Source organism: Equus caballus, chromosome 24, assembly GCF_041296265.1.
Source record: "Equus caballus isolate H_3958 breed thoroughbred chromosome 24, TB-T2T, whole genome shotgun sequence".
NCBI classification, from domain to species: Eukaryota; Metazoa; Chordata; class Mammalia; order Perissodactyla; family Equidae; genus Equus; species Equus caballus.
In genome coordinates, this window is record NC_091707.1 from 58,091,865 (window position 1) to 58,116,447 (window position 24,583).

At 40.1% G+C, this 24,583-nt stretch overlaps 1 protein-coding gene across 11 annotated transcripts in view; it reads right to left on the bottom strand.

The window, feature by feature from the left end:
* The window catches only part of PPP1R13B (protein phosphatase 1 regulatory subunit 13B), an 89,691-nt gene that overhangs the window by 56,058 nt on the left and 9,050 nt on the right, over positions 1–24,583 (bottom strand). For 4 of the 11 annotated variants that reach the window (XM_023628480.2, XM_023628477.2, XM_070249326.1 and 1 more), the window contains exon 2: positions 1,839–1,986. In XM_023628480.2, coding sequence (XP_023484248.1) covers positions 1,839–1,986 — 148 coding nt within the window. Of the gene's footprint in view, positions 1–1,838; positions 1,987–3,777; positions 4,503–16,317; positions 16,436–24,583 lie in introns of those variants that run through there. The other 7 variants (XM_070249321.1, XM_023628478.2, XM_070249323.1 and 4 more) reach the window with 6 other exon arrangements.

A 24,583-nucleotide genomic window follows, 5' to 3' on the forward strand; every position in this document is an offset into this window, starting at 1 on the left:
ATGCATTGTATATCTGCTTTAGAGATTCCCTCTGGCAAGAGCAAAAGGCCCTTGAGATAAAGGTGCAACTTCTCTCCCCCTCCCAATGTTGGCATCTCCTTAAAGATTAAGCATCTTTCTTTAGGCTGGGAACCGATTGCAGCGCTCATCTGTGACCCCCCCCCCCAGCCCGAGGCAACACACCTGCCACCCCACGGTGTTCACTGAGACAGCAGACCTATCTGCCGTTTCCATCAATCGCTGTGCTGACAGAGCAGCCTCGTGACTACTGTAAAAGGGACATTTCAATTATATGTGAAACATACTCTTTGAGGGTATATAACCACCCTTATACCCCCACTTCTTTGGAGTGCTCTGTTCCTTTGTGGAAAGACTCTCCCGGGTTATAATCCTAAAATTTAAGCTCAGAATAAACTCACCCAAATTTTCATTTATAGATTGGTTATGGATTATTTTCGTCGACACCTGAAACTAATATAGTTTTACGTCAATTATATCCCAATTTAAAAAAATGTAAAAAAAAAAAAACACAACAGTGTAAGACTTCACTGATTATCCCTAAGCGCCCTTTAAACACTTTCATTTGAATGCCCATCTCATTATCACCTCAAACTCAACTTGTTCCAGTCGATCACTCTCTTATTCCAACACAGACTCATCCATACCACACAGTTACCTTTCTGCATGCTGAATAAAGGCTAGCCTCCTCTGCTGGTGCTGAAGGCGTTGCACGAGCTCGTCTAGTCTCTACCCTGCTGCCCACCTTCTCTCAGTACTGTCTTAGGAGCAAACCACGTTCATTTTCCTCTCCTGTCCTCCCACCCTACTGCTTCCCTTACTAGTATGTCTTATCCTATCTAAATTCAGTCCCTCCTATAGAGACCCAATTATTTTGCAGAAGTTTCTGTATTCAGTAATGACATTAACTACCCTAATCCTCTCTGCCCAGGTAGCTGACAAAGTCCTTAAATGTAAGAGCCAGTATTTACTCTTCTCAATTTAATAAGCAAGTATTTGTGAAGGGCCTACTTGATGAGGATCAGGGCTGCCCCAGGGAGAGAAGCCCAAGGCTTCTGGCCCTACATACCAATCTATATGATCCTCCGGGAAGCATAGGACGTCCTGACCTGATCCGACCTGACTCCTATCCAAAGCTATAGGACCACCCAATAACCAGACCCCACCTGCACTGATACCATTTTAATGACTTTTTTACATGATCTTTCCTTTGTCTTGTAAAGAAATAACTCACATACCTATGCCTTATAAATTTAGCCCTAACCCTCAACACATTGCAGCTCTTCACTGCCCATGGGTCCTGTCCCCGTGCTACTCCATGCTATTCTCTGAATAAAAGAGCACTACTGCCAGACCTTGAGAGTCCAAGAAAGCTTTCTTTTGACAATTCAGCTCACCGAGCCCGCATCACTACTGTTTAAAAGGTTTTGTACACTAGGGAACACAATAACGGTTCTCTCTTCATGCAGTTATCAAAGAGAAAAGAGACAGAGAAGAACAACTAGACATGTAACAAACAAAACACTGCCAGGTCTCAGTGGACAGAAAGCTCTCATTTAGTTAGTAGTGATATTAAGAAAGAGTTCACACAAAAGCTGGATCTACTTTCCTTGCTTATTTCAGATGGCTATAGAAAGGTCAAATCACATCCTTTTTTTTTTTTACAAAAAGCATTTCTAAAATCCTATCCTCATGCAATATAGTTTTTATTTTAATTATTCAATTCCTTATTACCACAGATAACTAAGAACCAGAAACAATATTCTCCACTTAATAAACATTAAATTTCATACAATTAGTATATAGAGCCTAATACATACCATTTCCCCTCCACACTTCAGCTAAATGGCAACTGCCTTCTCCAGGTTCTTTGCAAAATTCTACAACATCTCGACATGTTGTTTCTGGTGTTATAGGAACTTCCGTTAAAATCTGTTCATTGTTGCTCAAGAACACGGTTAATATCATCTGTAAGAGAAAAGATTAAATGTAAGCTACAACTTAGAGTCATTATCATAAAGAGATTAATTTGTAAATTGAAAGCCATCTCTCCAACCCCTTCTTCCCCTACCCCAATTCCACTCACCTCCACCCACTCCCACGCCTCCACCCCTGGGCCAAAATGCCTACAGGATTAGTTTTTGGAAATAGACAAGCTGATTCTAAAGTTCATGTAGAAAAATTAAATAAGTTAGGAAAATTCCAAAAGGGGAGTATTAGAACAGAACCAGCACTATCAGATATTATAAAACCCAAAACAATACGGCACTAGCACATAAATACATCAAAAGGACAAATTAGGAAGTCTAGAAACAGAAATGGTAAATGATGAAGGAGGCATCTCAAAATCAAGGCAGGAAAAGACTATACAATGGATGATGTTTGACCAATTAAAATCCCCATTTGGAAAAAAATTGGATTCATATGGTACATCATACACTAGCATAAGTTCCTAACAGATCAAATATTTAAATATAAATCATAAAATTATAAAAAGTTCTAGAATAAAACTGGGTAAATTCCTTTTTATAACCTTGGAATACAGAAGCCCTTTCTAACTACAACTCAAAAACCAGACCCATCAAAAAAAAAAAAAAAAACCAGACTGATATATTAAGTAATTAAATATAAGACTCTTGGGGCCAGCTCCGTGGCCGAGTGGATAAGTTCACAAGCTCTGCTTCGGTGACCCAGGGTTTCGCCGGTTTGAATCCTGGGTGTGAATATGGCACCACTCATCAAGCCACGCTGAGGTGGCATCACACATGCCACAACTAGAAGGACCTACAACTAAAAATACACAACTATATACCAGGGGGCTTGGGGGAGAAAAAGGAAAAAATAAAACCTTTAAAAAATATATATATATATACAGGGGCCGGCCCGGTGGCGCAGTGATTAAGTGCATACAATCCGCTTTGGCGGCCTCGGGTTCGCCAGTTCAGATCCTGGGTGTGGACATGGCAACACTTGGCAAGCCATGCCGTGGCAGGCGTCCCACATATAAAGTAGAGGAAGACGGGCATGGATGTTGGCTTAGGGCCAGTCTTCCTCAGCAAAAAAAAAGAAAAAAGAAAAAAGAAAAAGAAAAAGCAGAGGATTGGCAGCAGATGTTAGCTCAGGGTTAATCTTCCTCAAAAAAAAAAATATATATATATATATAAAAGACTCTTTCACAAGGCAAAAAAGACAAATTAGGGGAAAATATTTGCAATTCATATTACAAATAAAAGGCTAATAAGGACTCCTAAAAATTGGTAACAAAAAGACCAAAAATCCATTTATTTTTAAAAATTGGCTGAGGAAAGGAAATAATATATAATAATAATAATCTAATACATGCAAACTGCCCTTAAACATGAAAATACATTATAACGTATTTGAAAAAAAAATTGTCCAGCATTATCTTTTTTCAAATCTTTAAAAAATCCTACCACCTTGATCTAAACATTACTCCTAAAGCACAATTTAAACCAAAGATTTTCCTTAATCAGACAGTATTATAAAGTATTTGTTTAATCTTTGATCAAAGTCAGAAACAAAATCTGCATTTGTCCCAAAATTCTCCTCTCACTTAAAATCGCAGCTGTCAACTAAGTATTTTAGTTCATTACTAAAATATTTTTCTTAGAAGTGCCCTAAATTCCTAAATTTTGATATAAAACATCTTTATACGGCTCATCAGATTTTACATTACCAAAATTGATAATAGTTATGAACTGGTTTCCTTGCCGCCACTCTCCCCTCACTCAGACCTACCCTTCGTCTTCTGACTGTAAATCAGGTAAAGTTTTCCCCTGGCTTAAGATATTCAAGGGCGCTGCACTGCCAGCAGCCCTTCCCCAAACCTTTTTCTGGTGTATAAACAGGAAACAGGTTTCTTCACTGAGACTTAGTCTAATGTTGTAATGCTCATGTGCATCTCTAACTTCTTCCCTCCAGAGACTCGCACGCGGCTTGGACTTCCACAGAACACCCTCTGAGAAAGCCTTGACTACAGGATAAACCGCTAGTTCCCAGAACAGCAAACAGATTCCCCACAGCCTCCGGGGCCTGCAGTCCTAGTGCCTTCCCTCCCGCGCTGAAGTCTGCTCCCTCAATTCCAATCAAGTTCTCTCAGGCCCAAGGCCCCCCTGCCCTTGCTGTTTGCCTGTGAACTCCTATCCCCCTTCAGAAGAACCTCAGCTCATATGCTGCGACCTTTGCAAAACCTCCCTTCACCACCTCCTCTCACCAGGGAGGCTACATGATCCTTCCTTTGTGATCCAGGAACTCTGCACACGTGTCTTTATTACATCACAGCATGAACACGTCTCCTCCCCTCAGCAGGCTCTGTGCTCCTCCAAGCAATTCACTTTTGAATCTTTCTTTACCATTGCCTGACCCATGGAGGACACACTAAAATACGGTTGACTTCATGAGTGACACACAAAATCTAAAGTCTGCATCATACCATAGAACTGAGGAAATACGGCACATAATCTAAGTAAGATACATCCAGTCTGCTCAATAAACAAGCATTTTTCCTTCAGTTCTTCTTGGATATTATAAACACAGTTACATTTTACAAGAAATTAAACAGCTATTTCTGCTCACTAACCCATAAGAGGAATTTATAAAAAACTGGGGGCTTCTGAATACTGAAATAAATGGCCTGGAATCTATAGAAATTAGAAAAAACAGATAATTCCTGAACCCTGTACAAACAAGCCTAGAACTAAAGAGTCTTAATACTATAACAGTTCCACCAAAACAAACGGAATATATTTTTATTCTTGTTTACACACATTTATTTTACTCTTCTAATGGTAAATATTTTCCCATGTGATTCCATAGCCCATGCTTTTCAAGATCTAATTATATATTTTTCCCAAACCATGCTTTATAAATCAAAGCTTCAAATTAGTAAAAACATTTTTCCTTTTTTTACTCCTTCCCTTTAAGTGTTATTAGTACAGTTCACTAACAACCAATAGAGTGCCCTGTTTCCCTCAGGCCTTCAGTCTTTTTTATTCCTCACCCCTTATCCCTTGTGCCTGCTACAGTATCTCCTGGTTTGTTATCAATACTATGCGTTATTGAATGTTCACATAATAATTTGCTTCTGGAAGATGGGCCTCTGGCCAGAACCAGGAACTTGCCCGCTCACTGCCCACTGTGGGCACAGAGTAGCCCCTTTAGAGCTCACAAAGGCACAGCTTGTGCTTACTTGCTCTGACAAGCAGAGTTCTTTATGAACTTGCTGTCCAAATGAAAGATGGCATGGCACTATTTTGGGGCGCTTTTTGAATTACCAAGACTTTTCAGCTCATGAATAAGTTTAATATGGAGGGAGAGAGGGAGGAGAGGCAGAACAGCTGAGTTGTGAGTCTGAACATTTATTTTTAAGAGCTAAGAACTCCCAGATAACTTTATCCAAAAGGCCCTAAACATTACCTCACTTTTTAATTCTATTTTATAGTTAGTAAACTCTATCTTTCCTAATCTTGGCAAAATTCATCTTCCCTAATCTCTATTACTTAATCAAAGCTAATTTCATTATAATCATGACAGATTTAAAAGCTTTCAAGATAAATTAAGTTGACACTGACCTGGACGGTACCTACTTCCCTAAGGTATTGCCTAAAATTAAAGCTGAAAAGGCCTGTGACTGCTACTGTTATTCTAGCAAGATTTCCTTAGCTTAAAAAAGACTAAAGAGGTGACGGCCCCATGGCCAAGTGGTTAAGTTTGAGCGCTCCACTTCGGGGGCCCAGGGTTTCGCTGGTTCGGATCCTGGGCGTGGAGATGGCACTGCTCATCAAACCACGCTGAGGCAGCATCCCACATGCCACAATTAGAAGGACCCACAATGAAGAGTATACAACTATGTACCGGGGGTCTTTGGGGAGAAAAAGGAAAAAAATAAAATCTTAAAAAAAAAAAGAAGTTAATGTTTATCCTTCCTAAAAGATTATTATGTTGAAAATAAAAGATTTGGTCAACAACAGAAAAATATGCAAAGATTTACACAGTAGTCCCCCCTTATCTGTGGGGACATGTTCCAAGACCCGCAGTGGATGCCTGAAACCGTGGATAGTTCTGAACCCGTATACACTACGTTTTTTCCTCCAGTACATACATATTTGAGGTGTGACAGCAAAACTAGCACAAATTTATGTTTCCTTTTTCACAATTTCAGATAGAAGATTTGTTCTTACTGTAGATCCTAGCAAGCTCAGCAAAGACTTTTCTTCTTTCCTTAAGTCAAGAACTCCCAACTTTTCACCTAAAGGAAGCACTTTACAGCTTCTCTTTGGCATACTCAACTTGCCAGCATCACTACTAAAATAAGGGTTCCTTGAACACAAGCACTGCGATACCGAGACCGTTGATCTGACAACTGAGCCGGCTACTAAGTGACTAACGGGAAGGGAATGTATACAGTATGCATATGCTGGACAAAAGGAGGACTCACGTCCTGGGCAGGATGGAGCAGGACGGCCCAAGATTTCATCACCCTACTCAGAATGGCACAGAATTTAAAACCTATGAATTGTTTACTTCTGGAATTTTCCATTTAATATTTTCGGATTGCAGTTGACTGCAAGTAACTGAAACTGTGGAAACAACCCATGGATAAGGGGGGACCACAGCACTATGTGCTATAACAAATACAGCATGTGATGACAAGATGCCCTATTTATGACTTTCTTCAAACTGTTCCCTCTGCCCAGACAAGTTATGCTGACAGACCCTGCTAGTGCCTGCTCATCCTTCTCCATCACCCACAAACATCTGCCTCCTCTTGGAAGTATTTCCTGACACTGCTGTCTACCCATCTTGACCCAATCTGAGATAGAGCCTCTTATGTTCTCTTGTAAGAGACTGTGGCTATTTCTAGCATGACATTCTTACACTAAGTTATCAATGGTTTTCAGGGTTATATCCTCTACTGGAACAGTGTTTGTGACTCACACGACTGAGTGGGGGCCCCTTACCTGGGCTTGAAATCATCTAAGTGTGTCTCAAGCTGCAGATATTTTTATTTAAAAAAAAAATGTCTGAAGAACCCAGAATGACCATAAGGCCACTGAGGCAGGACTTGTGTCTTTAACTCAGCGCCTGAGTAAAACGCTAGACACATAAGTGGTGCTGGTAAATGAAGGCTGGAGGCAGGCTAGCAGGCAGACAACTACATAACCATATCAAGTAACTTAAGAGGTCACCTTATCGTTACTTTCAAGAACGTTTGAGGGGCCAGCCCCATGGCCCAGGGGTTAAGTTTGGTACACTCCCTTCAGTGGCCTGGGTTCGGTTCCTGGGCACAGACCTAGACCACTCATCACTGGCCATGCTGCGGCAGCAACCCACATACAAAACAGAGGAAGACTGGCACAGATGTTAGCTCAGGGCAAATCTTCCTCAGCAAAAAAATTAAAAACCATTTGGGCTACATAAAGAAAATCAATCGGAATCAAGCACTAATTTAAGTATTCTACATAGAATTTGTAAAATGTTTACAAATGCAGTATTTAAAGGACGTTCTTGATCCAAGGAAATCAAAGCAAAACACAAATTAGGGATGTATAAGCCATTAAAAAATAGGAACTATCTCAATGTATACATGCATCAACTCATCACAGTGTATACAACGTGATATGGCAATTACACAATGACAATGTTATATGTCACTTATATCTCAGTAAAGCTGGGGAAAAAATCACCCGTAACAACAACAAAAAGAGGAACTATCCTATGATCAAAAAGACAGATAATAACAAGTGTTGATGAGGATGTGGAGAAACTGGAACTCTCACACATTGGTGGTGGAAATATAAAATGGTATAGCCATTTTCAAAAATCATTCAGCAGCTGCTTAAAATGTTAAACACAGATTTACTATACAACCCAGCAATTCCACTCCTAGGTACCTACTGAAGAGAATAAAATATGTGTCCACACAAAGTCTCATATGCAAATGCTCATAGCAGCATTATTGATAATAGCCAAAAAACAGAAACAACCCAAATGTCCATCAACTGATGAAGGGATAAAATGCCGTATATCATACAACGGAATATTATTCAGCCATAAAATGGAACAAAATACTAACATAGGCTACAACACAGATAGACCTTGAAAGCATTATACTAGGTGAAAGAGACCAGACACAAAAGACCACATATTATATGATTCCATTTATATGAAATGTCCATAATAGGCAAATCCATAGAGAAACTAGATGAAATGGGGAGTGACGCAAACGTGCACAAAATTTCTTTCTGTGGTAAATAGAAACGTTCTAAAATTAGATTTAGGTGATGGTTGCACAACTCTGTAAATTTACTAAAGATCATTGAAAAGTTCACTTAAAAAGGGTGAATTTTACAACACAAAATTATACCTCAATAAAGGTAGTCTTTAAAAGTACAAACTATAGACTTCCAAAAAAGAAAACAAGAAACTCTTACATGGTAGAAAGAAGCCTAGAATATGAAACAAGTTCTATCCTTGGCTCTGCCACTGATTTTGCCGTGACTGCCTGGGGAAGCTGCTCCCGCGTTTATCGCTGGGCCTTGGCTTCTCATCAGAGAAGCTCCCTACATCATACGGATGGGATACTCTTTAGGACAATGTCTCTCAGACTTTTCCGGCCCTGACCCCTCAGGTAGAGCAGCAGACCCCTCAGCTCACCAACCCCACATACTTTCACTTTCTAGTGGAAAAGGAACTCAGAGATGACAAAGAGTAAATTGAGAAGATAATAAAAGCTATATCAAATTTCAGTAACTTGTAATAACAACTTGGTAGCTTATGAGTAAGTAGCTCATGAAAGCCATAGACAGGATTCGCTTGGGTGGGGTAGGGGGACATCAGAAGACCCTTGCAGCTCTCCAGTGGGCTGCATGCTGCAATATGAGAACCAACACTAAGCTCCCTTAAGCCCTAACATGTTGCAATACCTTCACCAATTTAGAATCTCAGAAACATTAGGGCTATAAGGAAAACGAAGTCCAAGACACCGCCTTGAATGCCTCATCCCACTTCCCTGAATCAATGTCTCAAAAACAGAAAAAGACTGAAAAATAGGCACTGGCCCTTGCCCACTCACACAGAGCAGGGAGAATAAAATTGGACAGACGTGGGAGGTACCCTTGACTCCCTTCTCTCTCATACTCCACAAACAACACATTAGCAATACTGTTGCCCTAATTTAAAAGTGCACCCAGAGTCTGACCGGTTTATTTCCATTGCTACTACCCTCGCCCAAACTACCACCACCTCTCAGTCCGGACATTTTGAAGAGCAACCTAATTGGTCTATGTCTCCACTCTTGCCTTCAGATATATCACTTCACTCAAAACCCTCCAGTGGGTTCCTACTTCTCTCAGAATACATTCTAAAGTCCTAAGTACTTTCCACAAGGTCCTACATGACCTGCACCACACACACACTGCTCTGATCTTACCTCTTACCATACGTCCCTGCATTCCCCTGCTGTGGCCACACTGGCATTTTCACTGTTCCTTCCAGAGAGTAAACCGACTCCTGTCTCAGGCCTTTGCACTTGCTGTTCTCTGCCTAGACCGCTCTTCCCTCAGCTCCTAACATGGCTATATTATTCTTCTTTCAGGTCTCTGCTCAAATGTCACCTTATCAGGGAAGCTTTCCCTAACCAGTGTATCTAAAACCACACTATTCTGTCTATCCTCTCACCCTGCTTTATTTTTTTCTTCTTTGCACTCACCACCACCTGATCTATTTTACATATTTGTTTATCCTCTGTTTCTTCCTACTAGAATATAAGCTCCCTGAGAGCAGGAATTTTAGCTCACTGCTGTATCACTGGTGCCTGGCACATAGCAGGCACTCAACAAACTCCCATAATTATACACAAAATTCTTTTTTTAAAAGATTTTTTTTCCTTTTTCTTCTCCAAAGCCCCCTAGTACATAGTTGTGTATTTTTAGTTGTGGGTCCTTCTAGTTGTGGCATGTGGGACGCTACCTCAGTATGGCTTGATGAGTGGTGCCATGTCCGCACCCAGGATCTGAACTGGCAAAACCCCGGGCCGCCGAAGCAGACCACGCGAACTTAACCACTCAGCCACAGGGCCAGGCCCCATAAAATTGTTTTTTACAATAGGTTGAGTCAAGAAGGGTAAGTGTCTACCTTCTTATCTTCAAGATCTTGATAGAAAAAGACAGCCAATATCTTACCCTTCTAATCACTGAGTTAGTCAACATCAGAGAGAAGGAAAAAAACATCTTTAAACAATGTTAGTGGGAAAGTCAGGAGCCTATATACATGTATGTGATATCTGGCAGATTTTATGCAAACAGAGAGATCCACGGATGTGCCTTGTTACATCCCTCCCTCCTTCCACAAGGTGGCACTGCAGGGTATCTGGGGTGAGTTCTCCTCCTTTGCAAATTTAGGGGGAAAGAATTAACTCCAAAGAAAACAGAGGAATGGTTTAGTAAGATCATGTTAAGTTCAATTTCCAAAATTGGAACTCGTATTGTTTTGCCAAAGAAATAGAATTGGCTTTGAGAGTAATGAAAATTTTTTTTCCTAAATAAATGAGAAGTGCTAAGATTGCAGGGGTACATATTTAACTCTCCTGAGAGGCCAAATACATGTAAATATTTGAGTAGCATCCACTCAGTTAAATGTTCATTAAATTAGATCCTCAATATTATCAATTGTTTAGTTCAGGTCACAGCTTTTATTTGCTTTAATAATTTAACATTTAAAAAAAATATACTCCAGGGCCGGCCCTGTGGCCGAGTGGTTAAGTTCGTGCTCTCTGCTTTGGCGGCCAAGGGGTTTGCTGGTTCAGATCCTGGCGCAGACATGGCACCACTTGTCAGGCCATGCTGAGGCGGCATCCCACATGCCACAACTAGAAGGACCCACAACTAGAATATACTGCTATGTACTGGGGGGCTTTGGGGAGAAAAAGAAAGAAGAAGAAGAAGAAGAAGAAGAAAGAAGATTGGCAACAGATGTTAGCTCAGGTGCCAATCTTAAAAAAATACAGACAGACAGATTCCATCATACAAAAATCCCCTCTGGCCAACCTGAACTGGTGAAATCTGGCTACCTCTTCCTCCCGGGCATACAAAATAAACGCCTTAGCTTCTCTTTACCTCATTTTCTGAATCCCTTCAGTATTTAAAAGCACATGCATTCTGAGGAAACTGTCTAAAACCTTGTAGAAATGCAAAATTCACGAAACTTTCCATAATGCCTAGATGTGTCATTATATCGGGGGTAGAGGTAATGCAGCTGACCAAATTTATTCTATTCACTAAAACTTACAGAATCCTCTAGGATAGAAAAAGGGCAGTATCAACTCTAACATCCCTGTTGATCAATATTGGGAATCACAGCCCAGAATGATGGATGCTTTACTGACACTGTCCATGTGACATTATGGAAGCAGAGCGAACACTGACTTGTCAAAGCACAGGTTGTGACTCACTAGTGGACTGTGAAGTTAGTTAAAGCCTCAGGACTAGTTTTGATTTTAATGGAACAATAAAATAGTATTAAGAGAATGAAAAGACAAGCCCCCGACTGGAAGAAAAATATTTATAAAACATGTTATCTGATAAAGAACTTGTATCCTAAACATACATAGAACTCTTAAAACCCAAGAAGAAAACAAAGAGCCCAATCAAAAACTGGACAAAATATCCAAACAGATCCCTCATCAAAAAGGTTATACAGATGGCAAATAAGCATATGAAAAGATGCTCAACATCACAGGTTCATGAGGGAATTGCAAATTAAAACAACAATGAGATAGCATTACATACCTATTAGAATGGCCAAAATCCAGAACACTGACAACACCAAATGCTGGTGAAGTTGTGTAGCAACAGGAATTTGCTGGTGGAAATGTAAAATGGTACAACCACTTTGGAAGACAGTTTCCTACAAAACTAAACATACTCGAGGCCGGCCCAGTGGTGCAGCAGTTAAGTTCGCACGTTCTGCTTCTCGGCGGCCCGGGGTTCGCTGGTTCAGATCCCGGGAGCGGACATGGCACCGCTTAGCACACCATGCTGTGGTAGGCGTCCCACATAGAAAGTAGAGGAAGATGGGCACGGACGTTAGCTCAGGGCCAAACTTCCTCAGCAAAAAGAGGAAGACTGGCAGTAGTTAGCTCAGGGCTAATTTTCCTCAAAAAAAAAAAAAAAAAAGAAAGAAAGAAAACTAAACATACTCTTACTATATGATCCAGGAACTGAAATCCTTGGTATTTACTCAAATGAGCTGAAAACTTATATCCACCCAAAAACCTACACACCAATGTGTATAGCAGTTTTATTCATAACCGCCAAAACTTGGAAGCCACCAAGATATCCTTCAGTAGGTGAACGGATAACTAACTGTGGTACATCCAGACAATGGAATATTATTCAGTGATAAAAAGAAATGAGCTATCAAATCACAAAAAGACATGGAGGAAACATAAATGCATATTGCTAAGTGAAAGAAACCAGTCTGAAAAGGCTACCTACAGTATGATTCCAACTATATGACATTCTGGAAAAGGAAAAATTATGGAGACAGTAAAAAAAACTGGTTGCTAGGGGTTGGGGATGGAGGGAGGGTCAAGTGAGCGAAGCACAGAAGATTTTTAGGGCAGTGAAACTCCTCTGAATGACACTATAATGGTAGATAAATGACCTTACACCTTTGTCAAAACCCGCAGGACTGTACGACACAAAGAGTGCACCTCTATACAAACTATGGGCTTTAGTTAATAACAATGTATGAATATTAGTTCGTCAACTGTAACAAATGTACCACGCTAATGCAAGATGTTAATAATAGGAGAAACTGTTGGGGCTCAATTTTTCTGTAAACTTAAAAGTGCTCTAAAAAATAAAGTCTATTCATTTAAAATAAAAAATAAAGCAGGAGACTACACATGGTAAGGGCGCATGTTGTCTCCTGAAATTCTGACTACATACATCCACATCCAGAGATACGTGTGTGGGTAAGACTGGGTCACCTTGTAAAAGGTGTTCCTTAACCTGTGTAGGTCCGGGTCTCAGAAGTTTGAAAGACAGTGCTCTCGGGGCTTCGTGAAACCCTCCAGGACTAAGTGAACAATGACCGCACTGGGGAACAGCACCCCAACACCGTCTATCAGTGCTTATTACCAGCACTGTGACACACACTGCACACACTCAATTCTCACACTAACTCTGAGACAAACACCACTCTTCATTTTACAGATTAGGAAAGAGAGTCTTGGAGAGGTTAAATAACTTGTCCAAGGTCACTGAGATAATAAATACCAGAGCAGGATTTAACCCTTGTCTGTCTGACTCCACAGCTATGCTCTGAATCACTACTATAAACTGCTTCAAAATAAAAAAGGAACAGCAAAAGTTTTAATAAGTACCTTCCTACTTACAATGTCCTCCCCATTATGTAATAACTTCTCAATTAACCAAGTTTCATCTAGTGTTTACAGTTGGAACTAGCTGAATTGCAAGGTTAATCATCACACAAGGGAATCCGAGCAAAGAATCATGCATTTTTTTAAATTAATCAACTACAAAGATTATCGCTCTAAAACTATATAGATGTTCTAATCAAATTTTTTTTTTTAAGATTTTTCCTTTTTCTCCCCAAAGCCCCCTGGTACATAGTTGTGTATTTTTAGTTGTGGCATGTGGGATGCCGCCTCAGCATGGCTTGATGAGGTGCGTGTAGGTTCACGCCCAGGATCTGAATCCAGGAACCCCAGGCCACCAAAGCAGAGCACACAAACTTAACCACTACGCCACCAGACCAGCCCCTGTGTTTTTAAAAAACATTGCTTTACACCTAGGTATATACCCAAAAGAATTAAAAACATATATCTACATAAAAACTTGAACATGAATGTTTACAGCAGCAATATTCATAATAGCCAAAAAGTGGAAACAGCCCAAACTGATGAACAGACAAACAAATGTGGTCTTGGGCTGGCCCAGTGGCACAGCAGTTAAGTTTGCATGTTCCACTTCAGTGGCCCAGGGTGTGCCGGTTCAGATCCCGGGTGCGGACATGGCACCGCGTGGCATGCCATGCTGTGATAGGAGTCCCACATATAAAGTAGAGGAAGATGGGCATGGATGTTAGCTCAGGGCCAGTCTTCCTCAGCGAAAAGAGGAGGATTGGCAGCAGTTAGCTCAGGGCTAATCGTCCTCAAAAAAAAAAAAAAAGAAAAGAAATGTGGTCTATCTACCTATACAGTGGAATATTACTTGGCCATAAAAAGGAATGAAGTAGATGTGACAACATGGATGAACCTTAGAAACATTATGCCAAGTGAAAGAAGTCAGATACAAAAGCTCACATATCATATGATTCCATTTACATGAGATGTCCAGAAAAGGCAAATCCATCGAGACAGAAAGTAGCTTAGTGACTGCGAGGGGCATGGGGCAAGGTGCAATAGTGAGTGACTGCTAATGGGTACAGGGTTTCTTTTTGGGGTGATGAAAATGTCCTAAAATTGGATAGTGGTGATAGTTACACAACTCTATGAATATATTAAAACCACTGAATTTTTATATTTTAAAAGGGTGAATTTTATGATATGTGAATTATATATCAATAAAACTGTTATTTAAAAAAATCTAGCTATGCCAATTACTCAACCTATAGAATCAGTAAAGTATTTTTCCCAATGGAAACTTTAAATAAATATTATATTTCCTTGTATATAGTTGGCCCTCCATATCCACAGGTTCCACATCACAGATTCAACCAGCCTTGGGTTGTAAAGGTTATAATGACAGCATCTGTACTGAATATGTACAGACTTTTCTTATCATTATTCCCTAAACAATACAGTATAACAACTATTTATTTACACGGCATTTACATTGTATTAGGTATTATAAGTAATCTCGAGATGATTTAAAGCATACAGGAGTACGTGTGTAAGTTACATGCAAATACTATACCATTTTATAGAACGGACTTGAACATCCTCAGGTTTTGGTACCCCTGGGGGGTCCTGGAACCAATCCCCTAAGGATACCAAAGGATGACTGTATATTTTTCTTTTCTCAAGTAATAAACATTTCCAGTTGTATGAATCCCATTTTTCATGTCTGCTAATACCAAAAGTTGAGTACTAATCTTTTTGCCAGCAGGAAACAAAGCTTAAAATAACAAAGGTAATTAGCAAAATGTCTCTGAAGAACACTTTTATATAATCATATACAGACACACCATAGTAAACACTATTCTTCTGATACAAAATCAGAATACAATTTACAAAGGAAAAGTAAATCCAATAGCACTCGTATCTTTTTACAAATGGCTTTGCGCATTTTCTCTTTCAGATTTGAGCCAGCTCTTGAAAACCATGATGCTGGGGCTGGCCCCACTGCCTAGTGGTTAAGTTTGGTGTACTCCACTTCAGTGGCCCGGGTTCACTTCCCAGGTGCAGATCTATACTACTCGTGGGAGGCCGTGCTGTGGCTTCATACAAAATACAAAACAGAGGAAGATCGACACAGATATTTCCTCAGGGTGAATCTTCCTCAACAACAAAAAAAGAATGAAAGAAAGAAAAAGAAAACCATGATGCTACTTTGAATTTGCTTATAATTATCTGAATTACCATTTTCAAAATGTTTCTCACCTTTAGAAAACTAAGCAAAACTAGAGCATGAAAAACAAAAGTCCCAGTGCCTGGAGATTATCTATGCCATTTACAAAGGAAAAATACTTAAATAGATAGTCCCTTAGGCCTGTGGAATCTAAATTCAGGCACTAATGACATGAATCATGATAAAATGCCCTGATGAAACAAGACAGACCACTGTTGTTACAGCAGAGTGGTACGGTGGATAAAGTTTCACCGAATTAGGCGAGTTCCATGGAAGAAAAAGTTCAATGTTAGCATTGTTCAATAACAACTGTAACCAGGATCTAGAAATCACTATGAAAAAGAAAACTAAGCATTAATTTACTAATCTCCACATAAAACATGTTATATATTTTTTTTAAAAAAGACTTGTCTAAGCTTTGTTATCAACTTTAAAAAGGAAAACCTCAAAGTTTTAAAATAAGTTTCCACAATAAATGCCTTGTTCATATTTTACGCTTATGAAAATAGCTTGTTGGAGGCAGGGCAGATACAGAGCTACAAATTTTATTTTTTCAAATTCTGCTAGTATTGACATACTCAAATATGCTTAAAATCAGAATGAAGTTTATAACAAGAAATTTAACATCGAAGGACTTTCACAATTTATTGATAATAAACATAGCTATCACTTCAGCGCTTACTATGTCCTCTGGCAGGTCCGCTGCTTGTCCGTGCTGTCACTGAGCTCTCAAAGGCCAAGGGAGCCCAGAGCTCAGATGGTCCTGCTGCTGCAGGCTGAAGGACCGCCCAAGGTCACACGACTAAGAAGTGTCAAAGTGCCCAACTCCAAAGCTTAAGTTTCTAATCGAATAGCTCAGGAACAAAACAGTGCTAAAATTCATGAACACTTAAAAACAGAACAAAACAGCTACTGAAGTTCTTCATCCTTATGAAACTGTAAGAAACAACCTTTATTCAAAAATTATCAGATAAAAACATCAAGTCAAACTATTTTTTATAATGGAAGAACTTACTTCACACATATAATGCACACGTCCCTGTGAAAAACAAAACATTATAGGAACGAATATAAAAGAGTAAGTTAGTAGAGATTCATTATAAAATCCAAAGATGAATGTACTCAACAGCCCAGACTCCCCAGGTAAAAGAACTCCTACTAAAGAAAGGTTAAAATGAAAACTGATGCTCTCCCACTCTTAGGAATTCACCTCTTTTTTGACCTGGCTTGGGTCCTGAGGTTTGGGACTGCGCAGATACCGGAAGTCTTTAAAAAACTGTGTACAATTTGCATAATTTCACTCCTTCCGAAGAGAGAATTATATATTCCATCACTTATTAAAACATTACGCTGCATATGAGTTTTCTTATTATATGACCATAAATTTTTTTTTAATTTCAAGAAATTCAGATCTCTATTTAGTTTTTTTTATGATCACAATATTTACCTTTCCAGACAACAACCTCTATTGTGGAGAATGACTGAATTTCTGAATGTTAATATTGTCAGAAGGCAGAAAGGGAAAAGAATGAGCATCTTCTCAGCACCTACCAGATAAGCAGACACAACTCCTGGCAACTGCAGAGTGCCCAGCAGGACATCTTTCAGATGGCGATTCTCTCCCCTCCTCTCTGGGACCCACACCGGCAAGTTCCCAAAGGTCACACTCACTTTACAGGCTCACCCCTCCTGCCACTGTGGACTCAACTAAGGAAGACACTTGATGGAAAGGCTCTTCACAAGTGTTTCCTGGGGCCCGCCATGTGCCAGGCCTCAGGGGTTCACACCCATGAAGCAGACTGGTGCCTGCCCTAGTGGAGTTTTGATTATAGTTTGGGGGAAAAGATAAAATAAGTAGGTAGAACATGTAGCATGGTGGGTGGTGATGTATTCTACGGAGAAAAACAAAGAAGGTCTTTAAAAGAGAGTGGAACAGGGCAATTTCAATTTTAAACAAGGTGGTTAAAACAAGCCTCCCTGAGGTGAGTGAGCCTGCAGACAGCCTGAAGGAAGAGCACTTGGGCAGAGGCAACAGCGCAGAGGCCCTGAGGCAGAAGGAATGCCTGGTAAGGTTCAGAATCAATGAGGAGCAGACAAGTCAAGGGGAGGGGAGGAGAGGAGAGGTAAACTACTAATCAGGCTTTTGCTCAGAAAGAAACTGGAAGCCCTTGGAGCGTTCTGAGTAAGTGGCACGTTTTACCACAATGACTGACAGGCTCACTCTGGCTGCTCTGTTGAGAACAGACTGAGAGGAAGGAGCACAGAAGCAAGAAGACCCCTCAGGAGGCTAACACTCTCCAGGAGACACCGAGAATCCTGGAGGTGGTGCAAAGCAGAAGCTGAGTAGACTGTGAAGGTAGCTCTGATGAGATATGCTGATGGAGTGGATGTGGACTATAAGAGAAAGAGGCTGCGCCATGGAGAAGAGGCCTGACAGGCCTGCTGCCCAGGTCCCCAGAGCTGTCTCAGTCCTACTCCACCTGAAGATTCAGTTGTTCAGCTCTCCCTCTAGCGTACTTTCAATAAATCCCTTCTTTTCTAAGAAGTTACAAAACAAGAGTTGGTTTCTGCCACTTGCAACTAAAATGAACTCAAATACTTAAATTATTATCATTTTATAAATGAGAAACCTGAGGTATAAAAAAGGTCAGCACTCATCCAAGACAACACAGTTATGGGTAGTTGAGTGCAGACGTGAACACAAGTCTGCCGGGCTCCAAAGCCCGAGCTTGTTCCACCACACTGCCTCCCAGGCCTTGACTAGTCCTCCACCTGCAAACAGGTACAGAGAACTTAAAACTAAAACAAAAACAACAGGGGGACAGGGGAGGGAGAAAAGGTCAGCAAGAACGCCTGCTTCAGTCCCAGCATGCCACCAGGTATGAGAAGAGGGGACTGTCCTGTTACGGAGAACCCCCGCCTTTCCGTCCACCCCACAGGGGCAAGAGCCTCAGCAACTCTGTTTAGCAAACACAGGGAAGTCCCAGCTCTGCACCAAGTTGAAAGTTCTGGTTATTTCCATCCAGAAGAGGAGAGAAAATGGGGCTTGGGTTGGCAGATCATCTTTCCTTTGGTCTTATCTTCTTCCTACACTGCCACAAAACAGTTTCTTTCCCCTCGGATCTCAAAAATAGTTAACGTATTATTGTTGGCTCAGCACTCAGGATGTCCTCACAGGATCCATTTTTTTTCCCCTCCCCAAAGCCCCAGTGCATGGTTGTATATCCTAGTTCTATGTGAGCCACCACCACAGCATGGCAACTGACAGACAAGTGATGGGATTCTGCGACTGGGAAACGAATCCAGGCTGCCAAGGCAGTAAGAGCAGCGAACTTTAACCACTAAGCCATCAGGGCTGGCTCAGAAGGATTCATATTTTAACGCAAAAATAAAATATTGTGTTCCCTAGGGTAACATTCATACTAGTTTTATTAAAAGCATAGATTTTAAGCTGCAAATTTGAGAGGACAGTACGTAGGTGCCTCCATTTTTTTTTCAATAGCCACTAAAGTTGTTTTAGGAAAAAGAAAAGAAAAAAATGTATTTATTGGTAATTTGAGTTATTTTAGAGTAAGTGAGCACTTGCTTCTTAATCCTTTTGTAAACATTCAATTTATTTTAAAAGGGATATGCTGAGAGTTTCAAATTTAAGCTATCATAAAGATCAGTCACCAAATCTTAGAGCCAGAGCCAGAAGGAACCTAATCTAACCACTACTCTTTCCCCATTTTACAGATAAGGAAGCAGAAGCCCAGAGAAGGAAATAATTTGTCAAGGTTAGTAAATCTCATTAGTAACAAACCAAGACTACAATCAGGACGCTTGATTCTCAGCGAGCACGCTGCCTCCCTCTCGGCAGTTCATTCAGTTACACTGCTTACTCCACATTAAATGAGAAGGGCTGTGAAATGTCTACCAAGAAGCCTGACACAATAATCTCTCAAATCTTATTTCCTCCCTCTCTTATTTAAACACCTGAAAACAATTTTGGGCACTGAAAAGGTTAGAAAACCCCCCAGGACTTTTAAAATTATAGAAATAAACTGAAACTAAGTTACAAAAGAGAATCATGAAATAAAATTGACACAGGAACACATAATCAAGTGCAAATTATAAAGGGTAGCTGATCATAAAATAGACCTATAATACGCTTTGAAAATATTATAAGAGGGCTCCATAAACATCAGTGGGATCCTGGAAAATGTAAGCTAAGTGACACCAATTTGTTAAAAATAAGTAAGTCTAAGGGGCCGGCCCTGTGACCAAGTGGTTGGGTGCACGCAATCTGCTTGGGTGGCCCAGGGCTTCGCTTGTTGGGATCCTGGGCATGGACATGGCACTGCTCATCAGGCCATACTGAGGTAGTGTCCCACATGCCACAACTGGTATATATCCTTTCTTTTTCTACACTACAAAATTCTTTTCTTCTTTTTTACAGTGAGACTACAATAAGCAGCATGTTGGTCTTTCAGCCAACATTATATTTTAGGCATTTTTCCATGAGAATACTCACAGTTCGACTTCATTGTTTTTTTAGGCTACATACTATTTCTCTATATGGCCAAACCATAATTTAGTTAGAGACAGGCATTGTTACTTTCATTTTATAGATGAGGAGGTAAGCTCCAAAGGTTATGTAACTTGTCTAAGGCCACAAAGTTAGTAAGTGGTAGGGCCAGGGCTGGCACCAGGCCTACCAGATTCCAAAGTCTGCATTCTCAAACACCTCTGGCCCACAATGGACCTGTTTTCATGTTTCCATCAACTAGACTATGAACCCCTCGAAGACAGCGAGTTAGTGTCTTTGAGTCTCCAATACCTAGCATTGTGTTGGCACATAATAAAAGTTGTTAAATATTTGTTGTGAAAATATCTGTTGAATGTCACTTTTTTGTACTACGTTCATCTTCCCTACTATGCCATTCACATGCTTCACAATGCCCTGGCATATAGTAGTGGGGGCACAAACATATCTGTTGAAAGTATAGACCCAACACCCAGGACAGAACTGCCTCTCACTCTCAGCCTGGGTCATTTGGCCTCTCTCCATCTCAGAACTCACGTGCTGCTCAAGCTCAGAGCCCATGTGCTTCTCCAAGGGCTTCCCTCACAGAGGGCTTTTCACATGGAGACCCCTCTATTCAGCTCTAACACAACATCCTAAGATGTTAGCAGTAGAAATGATCTTACCAGTTACTTGCCTGGACCCCTCCTCACTTCATAGCAACAGAGATTGTAAACCATGGTTTTCTGATACACTATAAGGCTTCAACCCACAAGAAACTGAAAATTTCAAAACAGAAGCATAAGGCACTTAAACATGGATTATGCTAAGTACTATTTAGGGAGGGGGCTGGGATATGAAGGCAATGAGATTTTACAAGATCTAAATATCTATTTGCGCCTCCAAAAAACTGAGAACCTCGAGTTTACAGTCTTGTCCTGCCTGATTCCATGGTAGTGCAGAATTTTGACCCTGGTAATCTTTAGCACTAGACTTCTCTGAATATTACCCAATACCTCACAAACTGCTAGAAATGGGTTCTTCTAGCATATCATTAACCATAAAGCTTCAGATTAAGAAACTTTAGTAACGGTTTTCTCATTTAAAAAAGCTGGCAAAACAAACACAAAAGTTTATTTTTCCATTCTATTTAGCCATAGAACTTAGCTACTTTGACTTTACTACCAAAAGCAGGAGCAGCTACTACTGCTACTGTAAAAATATCCCATTTTCCCTCCCAGCTACCCATATAAGCCTTAGCATCTAATTACCAGCAACTCTCCAAAAGGACTCCCATCAGAAACCAAATAGACCATAAGGTATTCTCTGTTAACAATGATACTTGAGGATTTATTCAATTCTACAAACAAATAACCACATAAGGAGATCAAAATTAGGCTCTTGGGTTCATTTGTTTTACAGCAAGACACTGAGTAAAACTGGCACAAGAAGCCCAACTCCATAGTATAAAGCAAAGTGTTACTGTGTATACAACATAAATTTGGCACATTTACAAGATCACTCATTCATTCATTTAGGAAAATTTTACTGAGCCCAACCTGGCCCTGGGCCAGGCTCAGGGCACGCACAGTCAACAAGACAGGCCCCAACTTCACCTTCACTGATCTTGGAGCTGAGACAGAGAAGAGACACCAGGAAACTGGTAGGAAACCGCAGAGTGCCAGGAGATCCCATGGAAGGGCCACCAGATCCAGATGCCAGAGTTAGGAAAGACTTCCCAAAGGAAGCAACAGGTGGGCTGAGATTAAAGGAGTCAGCAATGAAGGGGAGTGGAGAATGCATACGGAGCCGGGGGTGGGCAGGTTATATTCTAAGTAGAGAAAATCTGTTTAACTGGTCCATACACTAGACAGCAGGGAAGGGTTGCCAATCAATCACAGATGAAAACAGCTGTGATTAAACAACCCCCCATTAGGCACTGCTTTCTTCTGTGCCAAAAACTTGACATTTAAATAACCATACCATAATTTGGTCATGTTTGTAACCATGCTTCACTCTAGAAGGTCACAGAGGACCTCCTCTGAAACGTGTTCCACTTGTAAACAGTGATCTTTTATATTTTGGCTTTACTTTTGCTACTCTTTTCTACCCTATTTAGAAATAATAGTAAAAGGTGAAACTCTCAAAACAATGGGTTAGAACCAGTATATTCTAACCAGAGGGTTAATGGAAATGGAATGGAAAAAATTAGAACTAAGTAGTCTCCCTGGACATAGTATGACTGATAAAGTATTTCAGAGAGAGAGAGGAGTTTAATTATAACAGCACTAGTAATTAAATGTTGATAAAATCATCCTTTCAAATTTTTCCTAATTTTAATTATAATCCTAAATCCTTCAATTTTTAATTACACTATTTCTGTGGTTGCTAAGCAGCATCAATGTTGCAGCAAACAAGAAAATTAGTTACCCAAAGACATCAATTACAAAGTATCCTCACAAAATTATAATTTGACATTTTTTCTTCACCTATGAAAACTTGTTAAATGCTTATCTGAAATTAAGCAGTCCCCAAAGCAAGAATGTCTTTAATATGCACTGAATTGAAATCACTTAACTTTTTGGAGACAATAAACATTTTGGGGATAACAGCACACATCTATAGGGTTTACTATACACCAAGCACTGTTATAGGTTCTTTACATAAACGAACTCATTTAATCCTCACAAAACCCAATAAGGTAGGTACTACTATGACCTCCATTTTACAGATGAGGACACTGAAACACAGAGAGATTAAGTAACTCATCCAAGATCACACAAGCAGGAAATGAAAGAGTTGAGATTCAAATCTCAATCTGCCCCCAAATCTGTGCTCTCTAACTACTGCATTATACTGCCTCTCAATAGTTTTTCAAACATAAAAGCAAAAACTAGTAAGTAAAAATTACTATAATGAAACATCAGCCATCTATAATCCTTGAGGAACTAATTCTTATGAATAATAGCATTCTCTGAATAGTTGAGGGTCTAACCCTTTTGTCTGAGCCAAAATCTGAAACTGTGCTGTCCATGTGATATGGCCACTAGCTACAAACAGCTACTGAGAACCTGACATGTGGCTAGACTGAATTAATATATACTACATGTGTAAAATATGTTCTGGAATTTGAGAGGCTTAGTAGAAAAAAGAGAATGTAAAATATCTCAATAATGCTTTAATATTAACTACATGTTTAATAATATTTTGGATACAGTAAGTTAAAATACATTATTAAAATTAATTTCACTTGTTTCTTTTTACTTTCTTATGTGGCTACTAGAAATTTTAAAATTCCATTTGTGGCTCACATTATATTTCTATCGGACAGAGCTCATCTAAATTGTATCCAGCAGCTGTCTACATTACTGATATTATTTACTCTTTTCTTGATGACTCAGTCATCATGAGGAACTTTAACTACCACCCTGTGTGTAATCTGTAATTGTGATATCTTTCGTGTTGACTGAGGTTAGGCTGCCCACCCTCAGACCTCAGACCACAACCTCAGGTTGTACTTAAAGCTGTGTCTTTCTATGGTTTCCAGCAGTCTGTCTGCCCACAACTACACCCCTCTAGCAACCTCAGATGCACCGTCTAAAGATTTAGAAGCAACGTAAATTAGAATTGTGCAACACGTAAAAATAAAGGTTAAGTGAGGGCTGAAGAGGGCTTCCTACAAGTTGGCTTCAATGCCAGATTCTTTGACAACTATTCTGACTGCTCAGAGACCTTTCTGCCTCAACTATTATGAACAGATGCCTCGTATCAATTCCAGACACTTAGTACCAACTTTAACTTAAATTGGAGCACTTTACAACTCAGCTTAAAATCCTGCAACAGTAGTTTCAGTTTGAGAAGATGAAAAAGTTCTGGGGATGTACGGTGGTGATGGTTGCTGAACAATGTGAATGTATTTAATGCCACAGAACTGTACATTTAAAAATGATTAAAATCGTAAATTTTGTTATGGATATTTTACCATCATTAAAAAAAAAAAAACCTTCAACAGTTTCATATCTTTCTCAGGATCAAGTTCAACCTCTTATTCAGGCCCTCAGAATCTGACCTCTGCCTCCCATTCTAGCCACCCTCTTGCTTCATTTGGCTTCATGCTCCAGGCAATTTCCCACAACAGAGCATGTGGATTCAGATCTCAATGCCCTGCACACGTTAAATCCTCTACCTAAAAGCCCTTCCCCACCACCTCCACCCACCCCTTCCTCATCCTTCTAAACTCCACTCAAATGTCACCTCCTCTGTGAAAACTGCCCTGACATCCTGAGGTTGAGAAGACTCCTCTCACCATGGTGCCCTGCTATACCTTGCACTCTGCCACTCTTACAGTCCTTATCTTTTAGAATGGCATTTTTTGTTTACATGATTGCTCGCCACCGTGAGCTCACTGAGAGCAGGGACTGTGCCCAGCCCTGGCATAGACCCA